This window comes from Tiliqua scincoides, chromosome 5 (assembly GCF_035046505.1).
Source record: "Tiliqua scincoides isolate rTilSci1 chromosome 5, rTilSci1.hap2, whole genome shotgun sequence".
Classification (NCBI taxonomy): domain Eukaryota; kingdom Metazoa; phylum Chordata; class Lepidosauria; order Squamata; family Scincidae; genus Tiliqua; species Tiliqua scincoides.
The window spans coordinates 131,560,245-131,579,845 of NC_089825.1; the positions used below are offsets into that span (position 1 = coordinate 131,560,245).

Sequence of the window (19,601 nt, forward strand, 5' to 3'; positions counted from 1 at the left end):
ATGGTCCCAAGTGAAGATCGCCAGTATAAAGGGCTCATCCGATTACTACAGCATTTTGACTGGACATGGGTTGGACTGTTTGTTGTGGGTGATGAAAGTGGAGACCGTTTCTTGCAAGCTATTGAACAATTATTTTCCCGGAACCAAATCTGTTCGGCCTTCTCACAAAGAGTCCCAAATCAAGCCCACATACCTTCCTTGGATGACCTTAAGGGCTTGACCAAAATTATTGATCAACCCTTCATGGATCAGAAAACAAAAACATTTATTATCTATGGTGAAACAACAGTTCTTCAGTGGCTGATTACTTTAATGTTTCTAGCAGATCCTGACTATAAAGAAAACCTGTCTGTTGGGAAAGTGTGGATTACAACAGCCCAGATTGATTTTGCGGTAGGCACACTTATAAGGGGTTGGAATTTTGAAATATTTGAAGGCACCTTGTCCTTTGCACTTCATTCCAGTGAGCTGGCAGGGTTCCAGTCCTATCTTCGGAATATAAGGCTTTCTGGAACCCAAGGAAATGGCTTTTTCAAAGACTTCTGGGAGCAAGCCTTTAGCTGCTCATTTCCAGATCTCAGTGCACCTACAAACGCTGATGGAATATGTACTATGGAAGAGAATCCGGAGAGCCTTCCTGGGGCTGTCTTTGAAATGCGTATGACTGGCCACAGCTATGGGATCTATAATGCAGTTTATGCAGTGGCACATGCTTTACATGCATTATACTCATCTAGATTCACACACAGAGCAAGGATACGGGGTAAAAGACATGATCTCCAAGATCTCCAACCGTGGCAGGTAATGTGCCCTCAACAGTATTAGTTGGTTTGCATGGACACATTTGTACAACCTGAAACCACGTGGAGCATTATGTTCCATGAATAAATAGTTTGATAATAGACACACCTTATTCATTGACAAAGAGGTGGGGGAGGGTTCATATTTTCTCATCAAGTTGGAGCCTCATAACCATAAATCTGTATAAGATGGAAATATATAAAAGCAGAGCACAGCGATTTCAACTGGAAGTTCTTATTTTTTCCCCCTTTTCTTCTTCTCTAATAGCTCCACTCATTTCTTCACAGTATTTCCTTTAACAACTCAGCAGGAGAAACTGTCTCCTTTAATGAAGACATGGAGATGGTTGCCGGATTTGATGTCGTGAATATTGCCATCTTCCCAAACAATTCCTTCCGTAAAGTGAAAGTCGGGAGAGTGGACCCCGATGCTCTTGAAGGAGAAGAATTGATCATCAACGAGGATCTAATCGTTTGGCACAGACGTTTCAACCAGGTGTGCTTTCAAAGATCTACTGGGTGGCCACTCCCTCACCTGGACATGTGGTTTGCTGCAAATAATATAAAAAAATCAGATATCCATCATCCTTGTTCCCATAGCAATCAACAAGATATCTCCAGAAATTCTAGAATAGAATAGTCCACACTTGAAATTGTTTTCCAGCTACTGGTATTCAGAAATATACTGTCCCCAAATTTGGAGATTCCCTCTTGCTATAATGGCTAGTAAGGAGGCATCTAAGTTTGTGTCCATCACCACTTCTCTTGGTAATGAATTCTATACATTAATTCACTGTGGTGTGAACAAATTTCTTTTTCTCTCTCCTGAGTTCACTGCTAGTCAAGTACATTGGATCACCCAAGTTCTAGTTTAATGAGATAGGAAGAACAACCCACCCATCAAGCAGAACTTTATACATTTTGCATTTATTGTCTTAGGCTGCAGACCAACCATTGTCCTCAGCTGAGTGGTCAATGCCTTTTCTCCAGTCCCCAGTCTCTCCTGAGCCATGAAACTGACTGCAGAACGAACCCCTGCAGTTCTCAGGAAATTACTGCAGAGGTTTTTGTATGCAGTGTGTCCCATATTCTTCCAGGCCAATTCTTCTCACGTAGGTTGGGGAATAGTTTTTTGAGGGGGCACAATCCAAACCAGGTCTACTCAGAAGTAAGTCCTATTTTGTTCAATGGGGCTTACTCTCAGGAAAGTGTGGTTAGGACTGCAGCCTTAATCCGTCTTTCCTAGGGCTGAAGTGAAACCTCAGCCCTAGTCCATTTTGTGTCCATTTTTATGCCAGTTTCTCTGCGAAGGGGAGCAGGATGAGTGAGTAGGGAAGGTGAGTGGGAAGTCTTCCCCTGCTGCCCTGAAACTGTGGGGAAAATTCAATTTCCTTCTGCTGTTTTGATTCTTCAGTGGCTCTTTTTTGTCAGCCACAAAGGAACAAAATTTAGGAACATTTGGGGGAGAGCTGGAGGGGGTCGTTTCATCTCCCTTCTCAATTGTAGCCAAAGGATAGTCCTGGCCATGGAGCTCTTCAGTAATTCCTTCTTATGCTAAATACCTTCATTTTTGTTTTAATGGAAAGGTGCTGCCCCTTTCGGCATGTACTAACTCCTGTGACCCTGGCTACCAGAAGAAGAAGAAAGAAGGGGAGAAATTTTGCTGCTTTGATTGTAATCCATGTCCTGATGGGAAAATTTCAGTACAAAAAGGTGGGTTCCATCCATGGTGTGGCAGCTGCTTCACTGTTCTGCAAGCTGCCACTGGGGCAAAGTTAGATGGCCACTTGCTGACCATGGCCCTCTGGAGACTGGCCATTGACTGTGGTTTCTTGGCAGCAGGATTGTGTCCGGCAGACTGGCCATTGACTGTGGTCTGTTGGCAGAAGTGTTTAGTCGAGGGGGGGGGATTGGGCCAGGTCATGGATGGAGCAGCAATGGGACGGGGCAGATCTCAACAGCAGTGATGACCACCTGTTCCAGAAACCCTGTCCCAGGCCTGGCACATCCCCTGCAGCACAGTGGATCCACACCAGCAAAAGAGCAGAAGTAAATCTGAGGAGGCCCATGTGGGAACATGCAGAAGGAGTTGAACCAGGCAGCCTTCCCTGTATACAGGCTGGTGAAAGTGAGGATTGGGCTGTAAAAGTATCAGCATAATAAGAAATGTGAAAATGCATCTTCATATAAAGCCAGCTTGAAATGCAGAACTAGCAAAGGAAGGATCGCTAAGAGCAAAGCAAGGAGTTCCAGGTGCGGCGGTGGCCAGGGGAGCCTTTGCTCAGCTTTGGCTGATTCGCCAGCTGCGACCGTACCAGAGCTGCACGGACCTGGCCACAGTAACCCATGCCCTAGTGACATCTAGATTAGATTATTGCAATGCGCTCTACGTGGGGCTGCCCTTGAAGACGGTCCGGAAATTACAACTAGTACAGAACGCGGCTGCTTGTGTGGTTGCCGGGGCACGTCGGTTTGACTCTGTCGAGCCGTTGCTCCAGCAGCTACACTGGCTGCCGGTTCTGTTCCGGGCCCAATTCAAGGTGCTAGTTTTGACTTTTAAAGCCCTTTACGGCTCAGGTCCGGGGTGTTTGAGGGACCGCCTCCTTCCCTACAATCCTACCCGTGCTCGTAGATCATCTAGGGGGGGCCCTTTTGACTGTGCCACCACTAAGAGATGTGAGAGGGGCAGTGGCCAGGAAGAGGGCCTTCTCGGTGGTGGCCCCCGAACTGTGGAATACCCTCCCCTTAGAACTGAGAACTGTTCCCTCATTGTTAACGTTTCGGCGTGGACTGGATACCTTTTTATTTCAAAAAGTTTTTAATTGTTGACAGGCTGGCTGGCGTTCTTGCTTCTTGCTTTTTATATGAAAATCCACGGAGTTTGTTTGTTTTTAGATTTTTTAATTATTGTAGGTTGTTTTTAAAAATTGTTTTTTAAGTCGTATTTTTAAATTTTTTGTAAGCCGCCTTGTGTGCCCGTTGGGCAAAAAGGCATGGTATAAATTAATAATAATAATAATAATAATAATAATAATAATAATAATAATAATAAATAAGAGGAGTGACTTCTCTTCCAAAAGAAGTTGTGAGAATTGGTTCCAATTTGCATATGACTGAACTCTGTGATGCCCACACATCTTTCTTTCCAGACATGTCCGACTGTTTCAGATGCCCAGAAGATCAATATCCAAACAAGGACAGAGACGGATGCATCCCCAAAATTATCAGCTTTCTGTCACATGAGGAACCTTCAGGGATGAGTTTAGCCTCTCTTGCTCTGTCGTTTTCCCTGGTTACAGTTGTGGTACTTGGAACTTTTATGAAACACAAAGACACCCCCATCGTCAAAGCCAACAACCGAGACATCACCTACGTTCTCCTCCTCTCACTCCTACTCTGTTTCCTCTGTTCTTTACTCTTTCTTGGACAACCTTGGAAGGTGACCTGCTTCCTCCGACAATCTGCTTTTGGCATCATCTTCTCAGTGGCTGTTTCTTGTGTGTTGGCCAAAACCATCACTGTGGTGGTAGCCTTTGTGGCCACCAAACCAGGGTCCAGCATGAGGAAGTGGGTGGGGAAGAGAATGGCCAACTCCATTGTCCTTTCCTGCTCCCTGATCCAAGCAGGCATTTGTGGGGTGTGGCTGGCAACCTCTCCCCCATTCCCAGATTTAGACATGCAGTCAGTGATTACTGAGATCACAGCAGAATGTAATGAAGGGTCTGTAACAATGTTTTATCTTGTCTTGGGCTACCTGGGACTTCTCTCCATTATCAGCTTCACAGTGGCTTTCCTGGCCAGGAAGTTGCCGGATTCCTTTAACGAAGCCAAGTTCATCACCTTCAGCATGCTGGTCTTTTGCAGCATTTGGTTGACTTTTGTCCCCACCTACCTGAGCACCAAGGGGAAATACATGGTGGCTGTGGAGATCTTCTCCATCCTGGCCTCCAGTGCTGGCTTATTGGGTTGTATCTTTTTCCCCAAGTGTTACATTATTGTGCTGAAGCCCAAACTGAACAATAAGGAGCAGCTCATGAGAAGAAAAATATAGGAAATGGTGGTGTTGGTATGTTACTGAAGCCAGAACAAACTGGGCCGGATACCTCCACCTCAAAAAACAGAGGGCGGGAGAAAGAATTTTGCCAAGCTTGAGCAGATTTGCTTGACACTGAAGGTCGCTGTACGCAGTGCTTACAATAAATTTTGAGAAACTAATAGTAGATTAAATTTACTACAATATTTTAAGCTGTCTGCCCAACTCAAAGAAGCTATCAAAACTTCGCTACACCACAGTGCAACAGCGAGATGGTCACGTTTAATTAAATCTGTGAGATCTAAAAACGTCAAGATTTTTTGGCAAATTATATCAGGCTGTTTCTATAAAAACTCATTTGGTTTCACAGCAATTCCAGCTAAAATGTGGGAAGCACATTTTAAATCAATCTTCTCTGATGAATCTAAACCTATCTCCATTGTCAATATGCCACTCGCGCTAGATCTACCTGATTGGCCTGCAGTCTCAGTGGATGAAGCTCTTTCACTCATTAATCAGTTAAAGCTGGGTAAAGCAGCAGGACCAGACTCAATTCCTCCTGATATTTATAAAGAAGCACCAGAGTGGTGGGCCCCAATAATTGCAGAACTTTTCACTAGAATTGATAAATTTGGGGTACTTCCAGACACTTGGACTAGATCTATCTTGGTTCCCATCTTCAAAAAAGGGGATAAAAAACTTCCCCCCAGCTACAGGCCAATCAGCCTTTTAGACCTGGCAGGGAAAATGTATGCCTCCCATCTACTTAAGAAACTTTCTGTCTGAATTTCGGACCATAGCATCATATGCCCAGAGCAAGCAGGTTTTAGGCCAAATAAGTCTGCAATTGATCAGTGTGTGGTACTATCCCACCTAATCTCCAAACAAAGGACCCAAAATAAATCCCGACTATATGTGGCTTTTTTAGATTTAAAGTCGGCCTTTGATTCCATAGATAGAGAGAGACTCTGGGATAAACTTGAGAAGATGGGAGTGGACAAAAGGCTATTAATATTAATTCACGCCCTTCATTTAAACACCTCATGCCAAGTGAAATTATCTCCGAGGGGCGGCCTGTCGGCCCCAATTCCAATCAACAAGGGGGTCAAGCAGGGGTGCGTTCTTCCTCCCACCCTGTTCAATCTCTTCATTAATGATCTGGCTCCCTATCTGGCAAACTTCAACACGAATTCCCCCAAATTAGGTTCAGTGGCTATCCCTCTTCTTTTGTATGCTGATGACATGGCCCTGATATCCCGAACTAAAATAGGATTAAGGAGACTGGTTAACACCTGCATAGAATATTTTACCAACAACGCCCTCCAGCTAAACTATGAAAAGTCCAAGATTGTGGTGTTTGGGCACTCTTGGAAACCACAGTCCTGGCTTTTCAATGGTAAATCAATACAACAAGTCAAGGAATTTCAGTATCTTAGTCTCCGGTTTCACTACCGGCTTTTCTGGTCTTCCCATCATCTTACAGTAATCAACTCATCCAAACTAGCTGTTCAGGCTATTACTCGTTTTTTCTTCTCTTGGGGTAACTCATTCATTCCAGCTGCTCTCCAGGCTTTTAATGCCAAAGTTACACCTCAAATTTTGTATGGCATTCCTGTTTGGATGCCAGCATTAAATGACTCGATTGAAAAGATCCATTCTAATTTTCTATACAAGATCTTAGGTGTACCGCATTGTGTTGCCTTCGCGGCACTTTGCCTGGAGACAGGCCAATATAGGCTGGAGTTTCTAGCTTGGTCCAGTTTCTTAAAATACTGGGCCAAAGTGTGCTTCAGGGCTGACCAAAACCCATTGTTAAAGGGGTTATTGACTGACTCGCTGTTGTCTCCTTGCTTAGCTCTATTCAACAAGAAAATTAGACAAATCGGTCTCGAGGAAGATCTACAAGGAGCTGCTACACTTGAGGTTTCTATCAGTCTCTTGACAACAAGACTAACTGACATAGAAAGGCAAGAGATTTTGGCTGCAGCACAAAAAAAAAGTTTGCCCCTAAATTTCCATCTTAACAATACTTTTGGTAAACAACCAAAGTACCTGACCTTCTTAGAGTGCCTCTTTGCAAGGAGGGCTTTTACATTAGCCCGATGCAACGTGTTGCCTTCTAATGACCTACTTGGTAGGTTTAGAAATGCCCCGAAAGAAGAACGATTTTGCAATTGTGGCCTCAGAGAGGTAGACTCTCTTCCACACATTGTTCTGCGTTGTGCTTTTAATCAAGTGCTCAGAGACCAGCATCTCCCCTCATTGTCAGGAAACAAAAAAAGGTCTCTCTGAGATCACCTCTTTACAACTTTTGCTGGCGGGTGAATTCGAATTCGTGACCCTTCCAGTTGCTAAATTTTTACATTTGAGCAACATGAAACGGGCTAAGCTGCTGGTTCTAAGCAACTTGGAGTAACTGTGTAAGCAAATTGTTGTGTTTTAGCCCTTATTTCTTATCTCTCTTTTAACATATACCTTAATACATGACTGTTTGGAGATATTAGTTGTAAAACTATATGCCTAATAAAGGTTTGTTGTATGTTTTGTATGAGCAGCTCATGAGAAGAAAAAATATAGGAAATGGTGGTGTTGATATGTTACTGAAGCCAGATGCACCTTTTCTAGATAGGGTCACAATTTGCTCACCAATCCAGTCTAGTGACAAAATAGTCCTAGGCACCAAAGTTACCTGGATATCCAGACATACTGTTGGGTCCAGGAGTACTTCCAGACTACAAATTTGTTCCTTAAGCACAAGTCAACCCACTGGCAACAGATTGGACCACACAATTCAAACCAGATGTTCTCCAACCCAGAGTGCTTCCATTTTTCCTCATCAAAAGCAGAACTGCTCTTTTAATATATTTACATATGTCCTTCCTGCCATGTAGAGCTTCCATGTCACAATTATGGCTTTCAGGCAATGACACATGATTCACAAGGAAAAAGGAATAGCAAGGAACAGGGAATTTAAAACAAATGTTGCTTTTCCAAACTGTGCCAGGCTCCTGCTACAGTGGTCAGCAGGGTCTCAGGTGGTGGTCTGATCCAATGTGGTGGTGGGGGAAGCAGGAATCCAGGTCAGCAATCAGGATGGAACAGGAGGGGAATTATATTACTGGTACTGCAGAGGCAGGTTTATTGAGAGATTTGCCCACATTCTGTGCTTTGCCCATTTCTGTTCTTGGGGCTCAGAAGAAATGGAATATTTTGTGTGTTGACTTTAAAATGTCTTCTGCAGATATTCTGCAGATATTGTGGGCAAGGCCAATCAGTTGGATTAATGATTTGTTGCTAACAGATATCAAAAAAGCATCAGCCAATTCAACTATGTTCATTTTAATGTGATTCCAATCTTATGATGCCTTGATCAAGTCTTGTGTTGTGAGTTGCAATGGCTGCTGTGATGAAGACTAATTATTAATTATTACTAATTATTAATTAGTGTATTTATGTTCTGCCCTTTGAAGTTTTTTTGTTTTTGTTTTTTGCTTTGTTTTGTTATCCTGCATTTATTTTATGGCCTCTGTTTGAGCTTATATACATGTAGAACTACAATGTAGCCTTTGAAGGGGACCAGAGCTATAGAGCTGCTCTGTTCTCCTTCAGAGATTTCAGGTACAGCCCAGTGTGGCTCAACACAGCTCCAGGGGGCCTGCATTGAGCCAGATTCACGGACGTAATATCTGCAGATAAACAGGCTCCAGATAGATAGATAGATAGATAGATAGATAGATAGATAGATAGATAGATAGATAGATAGATAGATTCTTACTATGAAAACCACACATACAAGCATCACAAACGTCCTTTGCTGTTAGAATGATGGACCATAAACACATGGCAGTTGATCAGGAACTCAATGGAAGGCATGAAACAGGTGGTGAAGGTCGCATGCTCAGTGGGCAAAAGAAGACAGCAGAAAAGAGTGTCGGGCAGTGGCATAGCTAAGGGGGTGCAGGGGTAGCAGGCCCATCGGGCAACAAGCTTTAGGGGGCAACAAGCTGAGCTTGACACTAGTGGCCAAAATTGTCAAAAAGCTTGGTAAGAAGAATAATACCATCATGCTATATATCATTGGAAAGGTAATCATAGGAAAGGTTATTGTTGTTGGCATCCTTCAGTCTCGGAAGACTATGGTGTCACGCTCTGAATGGTGGTTCTGGAACAGAGTGTCTTCTCCAGTGCGTGAAGCCTGGGTAAAGTAGGTATGGAGGATAGGCTGTTTCCCATGCAGCAAATCCCCCCTCTCCACGTCGCTGAAATGGTCCAATGGAAAGGCAGAGGCCAATACGGTTGGTTCCAGCGGCGTCGCAGGAGTTGCCAGAACGTGACTGTGTTCAGCCACGAACTGCCTTAAGGACTCCGGCTCCGGATTTTGCCTCGAGGTTGACTCCTGAAGCCTTTTCCATAACTGGATGTAGCCACAAGGCAGTGGAGGTTTGGGATCAGAGTTTTCCTTCTCTCAGATGAGCTGCCTTCCCAGGCTGACGAGTCCCATCTACCCGGTGGCTGTTTAATCGCCTCTTACGACAAGTACAGCCAAACTGAGGGCCTATTCTTATCCCCAGCCCCCAGGGGATATATATAACCCCAGGAAAGGTTATATATCACTGGAAAACAGATTGATGCCTTAGATGTGCCGCTGGCTGGGGAGAGATGGCAGATCAAGTGAGTGGTGAGCTGCTGGGGGAGGAGGTAGGTGTCCCCCACAGTTTGCATTTTTTTATAGAGCCTGGGTGTGATATCACTTCCGGTTGTGACATCACTTGTGGGGCAACATTTTGAGCTCTGCACTGGGCTACACAATCATTAGCTACGCCACTGTCAGGTGAAATGAGGATGATGGCAACCACTGTATAAGGCACAGCAAGACCATTTTTGTGCATAGTATATGGCAGTGCATCTACTAAAGCAGGGGTGTCCAAAGTTTTTGGCAGGAGGGCCACATCATCTCTCTGACACTGTGTCGGGGGCTGGGGAAAAGTAATTAATTTGCATTTAAAATTTGAATAAATTTACATAAGTTTACATAAATGACTATGTCGGGGTTGCCCTCCTCCCACAGGTCCCCAACTTACCCAGTGAGAGGACTTCTGGGTCAGAGGATCAGGGAGGAAGCCGGTGGAGCATTGGGCCACCTCCCCATACACTGCCTGGGCACTCCTGTGGGCAGCAAGGCACAGCAGAGGAACACTGCATGCCGAACCCCCCGCTTTGCCCCCGCCTTGGAGGAGGGAGGGGGAGACAGGACACAGGCCCTTTGGCTGCTGGACAACTGCCCCTCCTCCACCTGGGGGGAAAGGGGAGCACTCCCTCGCCCAACCAGCCGGGGCCTGCCTGGCAAGGCAGGACACCTGGCTGTGACATCAGGAGCCCCCAGCTGGACCTCCCGGCATCGTCTGCAGAGCTACAGGACCCAGGTGGCAGGGCCAGCCCACCCCCCAAAGGCAGAGACCAGAGCAGAGGCAGCAGCCTCCCCAGCCCTCTCAGGAACAACCCTGGCAGCTCCAGGTGAGAGGAGGTGGGAGGAAACAGAGAGAGGAAGGGGTGGAGTGCTGGTAACCCCAGGGGAGGGCAGGCACGGAGACAGGCCCTTTTTTTACCCTCCCTGTGAGGGAAGGGGAGGGGCCAAAGGGGAGGGGTCTGCCCTACATATAACTGGAGGCCAGGGCTGACACAACATAATTCTATAAGGTTCTTGAGGCAAGACTTTCCCTTACAGAAGCCATGCTGATTCTCCCTCAGCAAGGCCTGTTCGTCTATGCGTTTTGAGATCCTATCTTTGATGAGGCATTGCACCATCTTACCCGGTATAGATGTTAGGCTGACCGGCCTATAGTTTCCCGAGTCCCCCCTCTTTCCCTTTTTAAAGATAGGTGTGACATTTGCTATCCTCCAATCTTCTGGCACCGTGGGACATAGCTTGTGGGATATAGCTTGTGGGATATAGCATGTGGTCTGGTAGTGTTACTGCATCAGCGGGGGGAGGATTGAGCCCTTAGTTCATTTCATGCCTTTCCTCCAATGTGGGGCTTGTCACTGCCGCTGCCCCTACACAGAGGAAGCCAAAGCCAAGAAGCCAACGCGGTCTCAGGCACTACATCACAGCAGCACTGCTTTGGGTGGGTCTTTCAAGCACCCACTGTGTGAGGAGAGTGAGCTGGAGGCAAGCCAGTGCAGGGAGGGAAATAATAATAATAATAATAATAATAATAATAATAATAATAATAATAATAATAATAATAATAATAATAATAATAATACAGGCATTTCTATACCGCCTTTCTTGGTCCTCAGATTTATCCTTAGACTTTATTCAAGGCGGTTTACATAGGCAGGTAAATTAAATCCCCATAGGGATTTTTACAAATGAAAGAAGGTTCTTTCTTTCAAGAACCACAACATTCAGGTGTTTCTTTCTGGTCTGGCTTCACATTCTGGCCTCCATCCTCCCATGCTCAGAGCAGATGGAATAGCTCAGTTCAGCTTGTCAGCTGCTTCAAGGTCGCACGGTGCTGGCCTCGAACTGGCGACCTTCAGATGTTATCTTCAGGCAGATGAAGGCTGAACCCTCTAGACCAGACCTCCTGCCCATTTAGAGCTTGTTTCTGGAGCTTGGCAAGGGACGTAAATGGCAGTCATTCCAAGCTCTCAATGGTGCTTGCAGGAGGGTGGGAGGGAGCTGTGGCTTCCCCCGGAGCCTGGATGTCCTTGTCCTAGTGGCCGGCTCACCCGTTTGCTTCAAGCTAGCCTTCAGGCCCTCCTTGTTCCAGTGATCACTGAGAGACACCTGATTTCCCAAAGGGGGAAGGAGTGCCAAGCTGTCCTTTCGCAGCAGCCACTGTGGGCATAAGGCCAGCCTTCCCGCAGGGTTCTCAGCCCGAGCATTATTCAGTCACAGTCGGGGGGGTGGGCCTTGGCAGAATCCAGAAATGGCTTCCACAAGCACCTTAAACTGACCTGCAGTCTTCCAGCTTGCCGTGAAAGTGTAATGGAAGCTTTTTCACTTTTTAAACTTGTTTCAACTTTAAAACTTTTTAAAATGTCCCTTTAAAGACATTTTTAAAGTGACTCAATGAGGATGGCCAATGGTAAGACATTAGAACATAAGAAGATGAGAAGAGCCCTGCTGGATCAGGCCAAAGGCCCATCTAATCCAGCTTCCTCTACCTCACAATGGCCCACCAGATGCCTCAGGGAGCACGCAAGACAACAAGAGGCCTGCATGTAGTAATTAGAGCAGAGACGCTGGGCTTTGAAATGCTTTGGCATATTTGGCAACAACAGCAAGCATGCCTACATTGTGCTGAGCACACTCTGCTAACCTTGGAATTATGCTGATGTGTCCAAGTCTAGTGCTGTAAATAACAGGATGTTATAGAGAAATGGTCATATCTAGGAATGTATTGTCATCAGCCTAGAGTCAGCTAGTTGCAGCTAGAAGCTTATCAGGATTGCTTCATGTGTTTTTGAGAGGGAATAAAGGCTTGGAGGAAGCTAAGCAAAGCTCACTCTTCACTCCTCACTCCCCTCCTCTCACTCCTTTCCAGTTTCTGACTTCCTCCTTGCATCTACATTTGAATCCTTGTCCCATTCATTGTTCTGATTCCTTGCTGCTCCAGTTCCCACTTTCAACCCCCCTCATTTGCTTTTGAGCCTGCTCTAGATCCAGCAGCTGGGCTTCTGAGCCCTGCTGCTCCCAAAGCTGTTGCTACACCTTCACTTCCTTGTATCTGGCCTTCTGAGGTAGCCTACTTCTAAAACCATGATGTTGCACATATACGTATAATGGCTTATAACCTGTGATGGACTTTTCCTCCAGAAATGTGTCCAATCCCTTTTAAAAGGAATCTCAGCCAGATGCCACCACCACATCCTGTGGCAAGGAGTTCCACAGGCTAATTACCCAGCTAATTACATTGTTCTCACATTGGTCAGGTCCACATCTCCATAATACCCAATCAGTGAATCCATAATCGGATCCATTCCACAGAAATCTAGAGGAGGGTCTGCAAATTTGGTTATTTGATTTGAGCCATTTGGTTATTTGATTTTTCTCTGTAAACTGCTTTGTGAACTTTTAGTTGAAAAGCGGTATATAAATACTGTTAATAATAATAATAATAATCTGCAAATGCTACATTATTTTGCTGAGACCTGAACTGAATAACAAGGACCAGCTCATAAGGAGAAAAAACTGGGAAATCTATAATTATTAGTATTAGTTTAAGTCTAGTTTATAATAAATTTGGACAGATGCATCTGGAGCTCTTCACAATCCCTTCTAGTCTTCAGTGTCAACCGCAAACATGGCCACCTCCCTGCTTATCCCTGTCTTCAAGTCCTTGAGGTTTCTGTGTGTGAGGGTAAAGAGAATGCTCGATGCAGGTGAGAGGTAGCAAGATGCAAGTATCTTGTGGTCTTGTGTGCTCACTACAGGAAACTGGAGTAAATGGGACCTGGGCCTTCTTATGTTCTTAAGCCCTATATGCTGATTTTCAAGATGAAATGTTGTCAAGATACCTACAAACACAGAGAAAGACATCCTCAGCTAGAGAGAATTACAGCTAAAAGGCTTACAGTACCTAAAAGTCTTGACCAAAAAATTCTATTTCAGCCACATATTTAAAAGAAGCAGAAGTGGAGATCTGGGAAACTGGGGACAGCATTCTGAAGGTTCATGCCACACAGAAGCCACTCCGTCCATGGTTCCTTCCCTTCAGATTGGTGTCAAAAGGAATTCAGAGAAAAGGGTTTCTAACATTAACTGTAAAGCCCACGTAGAATTGTGCTGGCAAAGACCATCCTTAAGGTAACATAGTTGTAGAACATGCCTGGGTGGAACTTTGGCTTGGGAATAAATGCGTAACGTGGCTAGTAGAAATTTGCTGTTCGGCTGTCTTCCATCCCTTGAGCATCCAAGCAGCCACATTCTGCTCCCCTTAAAATCTACATTGTGTCTTCAAAGGTTGCCCTCTACAGAGCACCAGCCAAGTAACTCTTCCCAGCATTTATCTGAGTCACTGTCATTTATTTTCCTTGCTGAACTCCAGAAACTTCTCAAAGGTTTGTCAAAAAATAACTGATAAGCAAGCCTGTAAGTCCTTGTAAACCAAATTTAATGCCTGACAATATTTTTATTAATTTTCTTGGCATGTATAAAGTGTGACACATATCTATAAACATGTCCTTGTTGCTGTGTGTCTGCCAAGAGAGCAGAGGTGTAGCTAGGTCATTTGACACGCAGGGCCCATAAATCCTTGACACAGACACTTGACTATGACAAAATCATTTTCCATAATAATCATGACATGAAATGAATAATAATAATGACCATAAAATCAAACACAGTGAACATTTCCCCAGAATCAGAGGATAAAAGTGAGCACCCTCCCCTGTTGATGCTCCCCTGTGAGTATTCAGTGACATACTGCCCCTGCATTTGGAAGTTCAATGTAGCTATCATGGTTTTAAAACCACTGTTAGATCTACAGTATAGTCCATGTTTAGAATCCACTTTTAAATTTAGCTAAGCCAGTGGCCAACAACACTCAAAATGTATACACAATGTTAACTTCCATTAACTTGATTTATTCCTTTATTCCTTTATTTATATTATTTCTATAACAGTACAGGTCACCCAACAAATCAGTAACCAACAAAAAACCAGCAGCCAATTAGATGACACTCAAACAACTGAAAAAGATGTATAGTCCACGATGGGCAAGTCAGGCATAGTTTGACTCGAGTAGAGTTACGAGTCTCCAGCCTCCACGCCTTGACTCGGAAATGAGGTCAAGTACAGGTCACCCAACAAATCAGTAACCAACCAAAAACCAGCAGCCAATTTGATGACACTCAAACAACTAAAAAAGATATATAGTCCAGGATGGGCAAGTCAGGCATAGTTTGACTCGAGTAGAGTTACGAGTCTCCAGCCTCCACGCCTTGACTCGGAAATGAGGCCAAGTACAGGTCACCCAACAAATCAGTACACAACAAAAAACCAGCAGCCAACTTGATGACACTAAACGGAAAAAGATGAATAGTCCGGGATGGGCAAGTCAGGAGTAGTTTGGCTCGAGTCGAATTGCGAGTCTCCACCCTCCACACCTTGACTCGAAAATGAGTCCTAATGAGGGCACTTTCTGAGCTGCCCGGAGTGTTTTTGCCCCTCAAAAAGACTCAAGTCTCAAGTAGTACCAAAACCCTTCACATCACGGGCATGTGTAGATCTACAGGGAGGGAGGACACATCCCAGCTTTCCCAGGCGGGTGGGGACGGGATGGATGAGATGGGGGAAGCCCACAGGTAAGCCAGGGGAGGTGAGGCCTGCAACTTCATTGGACCCAGCAATACTGGCAGGCTGAATCAAAGGAGGCTGGAGAGGGTACATGCTGCTCAGACACAAAGTGGCTGACGGTTACTTTCAGGCATGTTTCTAGACGAAATTAGAGGTGTTCTGGGGGGGGCAAAGTACCCACTATCCATCCAGGTGTCATGTAATAACAGCAGCCTAACATCCTGGACATGAGAGATTAACCCTCTGAATGTCAAGCAAGCAGCACCCAGGCAGTGAGGAATGACACACCTCGGCTGTGCAGCCTGCTTCTTCTAAGCTGCCTGGCCAGCATGTGTTGCACCACTCAGGGACACACCTGACCTGTACTGTGGACCAGAGGTGTCAGAGGGTGTGCTTGACTCACCCTAGCCCCTCCTTCTGCTTGAAACCCCCACTTGTCCCTATGGAGAAAAATGGCTACTCCTGTTCCCTTCCATCTCCCAGAGGCACAGCCTCCACCCAATGGATATTCCGGGGGACCAGGGGAGGCACCTCCCTGTCTCAGGTTTCGTCTGCAGTCACTCAAACAGATGGTGACTCACAAGTCGGAACCCCTAACTTGAGTGTTTTGCTGAGTCTTCCAGGCGCATGAATCGAGTCTCCATGAGTCAGCAAAAAACGCTGACCTTTCACGAATTGGAATCGAGTCACCTGACTCGAGTCCCCGCCCCTGTTTCTAGTATTAACTCTGATACATGTTTATGAGAGCTGAATCATACTAACAGATTATTGGGTCCATGCTGTGTCAAGAAAACAAAAAAAAAAGGTAGTTTCTTTCAAAGCTGGATTGCTACAGTTGAAGTGACTGGAAGTCGCAGAAGCAACCCAGAAGTAAACCAGAAATCAATTCTGCGAACAAGATGTAGCTTCCAATCACTTCTTTGAGGCATTCTGCAGCATGTGGAGGACAATGGAGTGGGTCACAGTCCTGGCATGACCTAGAAGTGGCCTCTGGGTAGTCCCAAAGGCCTTATGGCAGAACATTCAACATGGGGTTGCAACCACTGCAGAGGACAAGGTGGATCAGGATGGGAAAAAGTTTGGGAGCCACTGGGCTAACTCACGAGGTCATCCCATAGGGTGTCATTTCCAGTCGTAATGGAAAAATGTCTTCATTCTGTCGAACTTCACCCTGGGACTTAGGTCACCTGTTTTGGTTTGCTCACCCTGAATCTGCCCTAACATGTCATTTGATCAATGATCTCAGGTGAGGAGAAAGAAACATGTTTCCACCAATACTTTTGCTCAGAGACAAAACTACATCTCCCCCTATCATTATCTCAATGAGTGTTATTGACTTTCTTTGCCGAGGTTCAGAAACTTAACAGAACATACAAGAAAAGTGCACCATAAACAAGTCTAAAGTGCTTATAAACCCTCTTTGTGTCATTTGGAGCTTGACTGAGGGGCTAGATGCAGGCGAGACTTATCCGACTCTGAAAGTCCCCCTTTTGTTGTGTATTTCTTCAAATCAGTGTACCTTGCTTGCCATTCAAGATACATTTCTAGAATATTGTTGGTGCCAAAGTCGAGTTGCTGGTTCTCTTTAGAAAGTAAACTGGCACAATTGAATGCCATCTAGTTTGTTTATAAATCAGGCTGATGCCAGTCACGAGTCTACAGAGGAGAATCTAGTTCTGAGAGCTTTGCGTCATGTTGGCGAGGCTGCAGCTGTTGCTCTTTCTGCTACCTCTGAAGGACTACCAAGTAAATTGTGTCCAATGCCCTGTGAACGATCCTCTTCCTGTGCACCACGAATGGTATCAACCAGGCGACCTCTTCATTGGTGCCATTGCTTCTCACTATATTTATTTGACTTATGAATTTTCCTTTGAAGAAAACCCATCCCGGGATGTGTTCTTTGATCTTCCGGTGTAAGGAGTTATTTTTAGTCCTCCCTTTCTCTGTCAAGTCAGTTTTGAAACATAAGAATTTGTAAAACAGGAAACGGACAGTGCAATCCTACCTTGTGCTGGAACAGGCAAGCCAGGAGGCTTACTCTGTATGCAGAGTGAGATAGTGCACCAAAGTGGCTCAGCCAGAGGTAAGGCGAAATTCTTCCCTTTACCACCGGGTAAGCCACTGCAGCTCCTGACTTATTCTGATTCTTTTTTTTTCAGTTAAAAAATGGTGAACAGACATTATTTTTCCATGGCACCAATTCAAAATGAGCTTGCATGATTCAAACCGGAGTGACCCAGCACATTATAAAAATAATGGCCATAGCTGCCTATTTCTCTTCACAGGGTTGTGACAAAGTTCTACCAGCATGTCCTGGCCTTGGCATTTGCTGTTCAGGAAATCAACGCTCATCCCAAGATCTTGCCAAACGCCACGCTTGGTTTCCACGTCGAGGACAGCTTCAATGATATGAAGTTGACTTATCAATCCATACTGGACTTGATCTTCAGATCACAAAGATTCATCTCCAACTATAGATGTGGCAGCCCCAAAAACCTTGCGGCCGTCATTGGGGGGCTTGGCGCTGATCTTTCCTTCTACATGATGGACCTCTTAAGTCTTTACAAGATTCCACAGGTACAAATCGTACAATGATAGAGTTTTCACACATCTCACAGCTCAAATCAAACCTAGGTCAAACAAAACCTGAGATGTTAAACCTCATAGTCTCATGCTAGAACTGCTGAAACCTTTTCATCATTGACATTGACATTTTATTGATGCTGTATAATGTTGTTATTAAATGCCATTTATTATATTCTACTAAGTCACAAATTTTGTCTATATGCTGCTATTGGAATCACTTTGAAATGAGAAAGAATTATTCCCATTAAAATTATTATTATAATTATTTAGATTTTTCAGTATAAGGGCTGCTTTCATGAATGAATTAGGACAGTATAAGGAGGGAAAGGTCAGCTTGTCTTCCTATCCCAGACAGAGAAGTATTTCACCTTCAACATAAGAACAGCCCCGCTGGATCAGGCCAAAGGCCCATCTAGTCCAGCTTCCTGTATCACACAGCGGCCCACCAAGTGCCCCTGCAAGCACACCAGATAACAAGAGACCTGCATCGTGGTGACCTCCCTTGCATCTGACATAGCCCATTTCTAAAATCAAGAGGTTGCACATACACATCATGGCTTGTAACCCGTAATGTATTTTGCCTCCAGAAACAGGTCCAATCTTCTTTTAAAGGCATCCAGGTCAGATTCCATCACCACATCCTGTGGCAAGGAGTTCCATAGACCGACCACACGCTGAGTAAAGAAATATTTCCGTTTGTCTGTTCTAACTCTCCCAACACTCAATTTTAGTGGATGTCCCCTGGTTCTGATGTTATGTGAGAGTGTAAAGAGCATCTCTCTATCCACTCTGTCCATCCCCTGCATAATTTTGTATATCTCAATCATGTCCCCCCTCAGGCGCCACTTTTCTAGGCTGAAGAGGCCCAAACGCCGTAGCCTTTCCTCATAAGGAAGGTGCCCCAGCACAGTTACCATCTTAGTCGCTCTCTTTTGCACCTTTTCCATTTCCGCTATATCTTTTGTGAGATGCGGTGACCAGAACTGGACACAATACTCCAGGTGTGGCCTTACCATCGATTTGTACAACAGCATTATAATATTAGCCGTTTTGTTCTGAATACCTTTTCTAATGATCCCAAGCATAGACTTGGCCTTCTTCACTGCCGCCGCACATTGGGCGACCTGTCTACCCAATGTTCACTTTCATCGACCTGTCCACTACCACCCCAAGATCTCTCTCCTGATCTGTCACAGACAGCTCAGAACCCATCAGCCTGTATCTAAAGTTTTGATTTTTTGCCCCAATGTTCATGACCTTACACTTACTGACATTGAAGCACATCTGCCATTTTGCTGCCCATTCTGCCAGTCTGGAGAGATCCTTCTGGAGCTCCTCTCAATCACTTCTGGTCCTCAGCACTCGGAAAAGTTTGGTGTCGTCTGCAAACTTTGCCACCTCACTGCTCACCCCTGAATCCAGGTCATTTTTGAAGATGTTGAAAAGCACCGGTCCCAGGACAGATCCTTGGGGCACACCGCTTTTCGCTTGTGAAAATTGCTCATTGACACCCAGTCTCTGTTTCCTGGTCTTCAACCAGTTCTCAATCCATGAGAGGACCTGTCCTCTAATTCCCTGACTGCGGAGATTTTTTAGTAGCCTTTGGTGAGGGACCTTGTCAAACACCTTCTGAAAGTCCAGATATATATTGTCTTTGGGTTCCCAACATCCACATGCCTGTTGAACTTCAAACCATTCACTTTAATCAAAGCAGGTCATTGTAGGTCAAACTTCATAGGCTGATATGACTTTCAGGTACCTGTGACCACAAACACTCCTCTTAGCAAATCTGTAAAATATCTGTATGTTTTAGGTCACATATGGCTCCTTTGCCCCGGAAGAGAGGGGAGCGACCCAGTCCCCTTCCTTTTACCGC

At 45.0% G+C, this 19,601-nt stretch overlaps 1 protein-coding gene across 1 annotated transcript; it reads left to right on the forward strand.

Annotated features, from left to right (window-relative positions):
- LOC136653559 (vomeronasal type-2 receptor 26-like) lies at positions 1–4,851 on the forward strand. The gene is made up of 4 exons (XM_066630450.1): positions 1–801; positions 1,069–1,296; positions 2,387–2,513; positions 3,950–4,851. The coding sequence occupies exons 1-4, from the start codon at positions 1–3 to the stop codon at positions 4,849–4,851; spliced, it is 2,058 nt and encodes a 685-aa protein (XP_066486547.1).
- The last annotated feature ends 14,750 nt before the right edge of the window (positions 4,852–19,601 follow it).

Excerpts from the sequence above, each read along its gene's own strand:
- LOC136653559 (XM_066630450.1), top strand. The coding sequence starts at position 1 with ATGGTCCCAAGTGAAGATCGCCAGTATAAAGGGCTCATCCGATTACTA. Across the intron at positions 1,297-2,386 it reads GGCACAGACGTTTCAACCAG|GTGCTGCCCCTTTCGGCATG; the intron begins GTGTGCTTTCAA and ends TTTAATGGAAAG. Across the intron at positions 2,514-3,949 it reads GAAAATTTCAGTACAAAAAG|ACATGTCCGACTGTTTCAGA; the intron begins GTGGGTTCCATC and ends CTTTCTTTCCAG.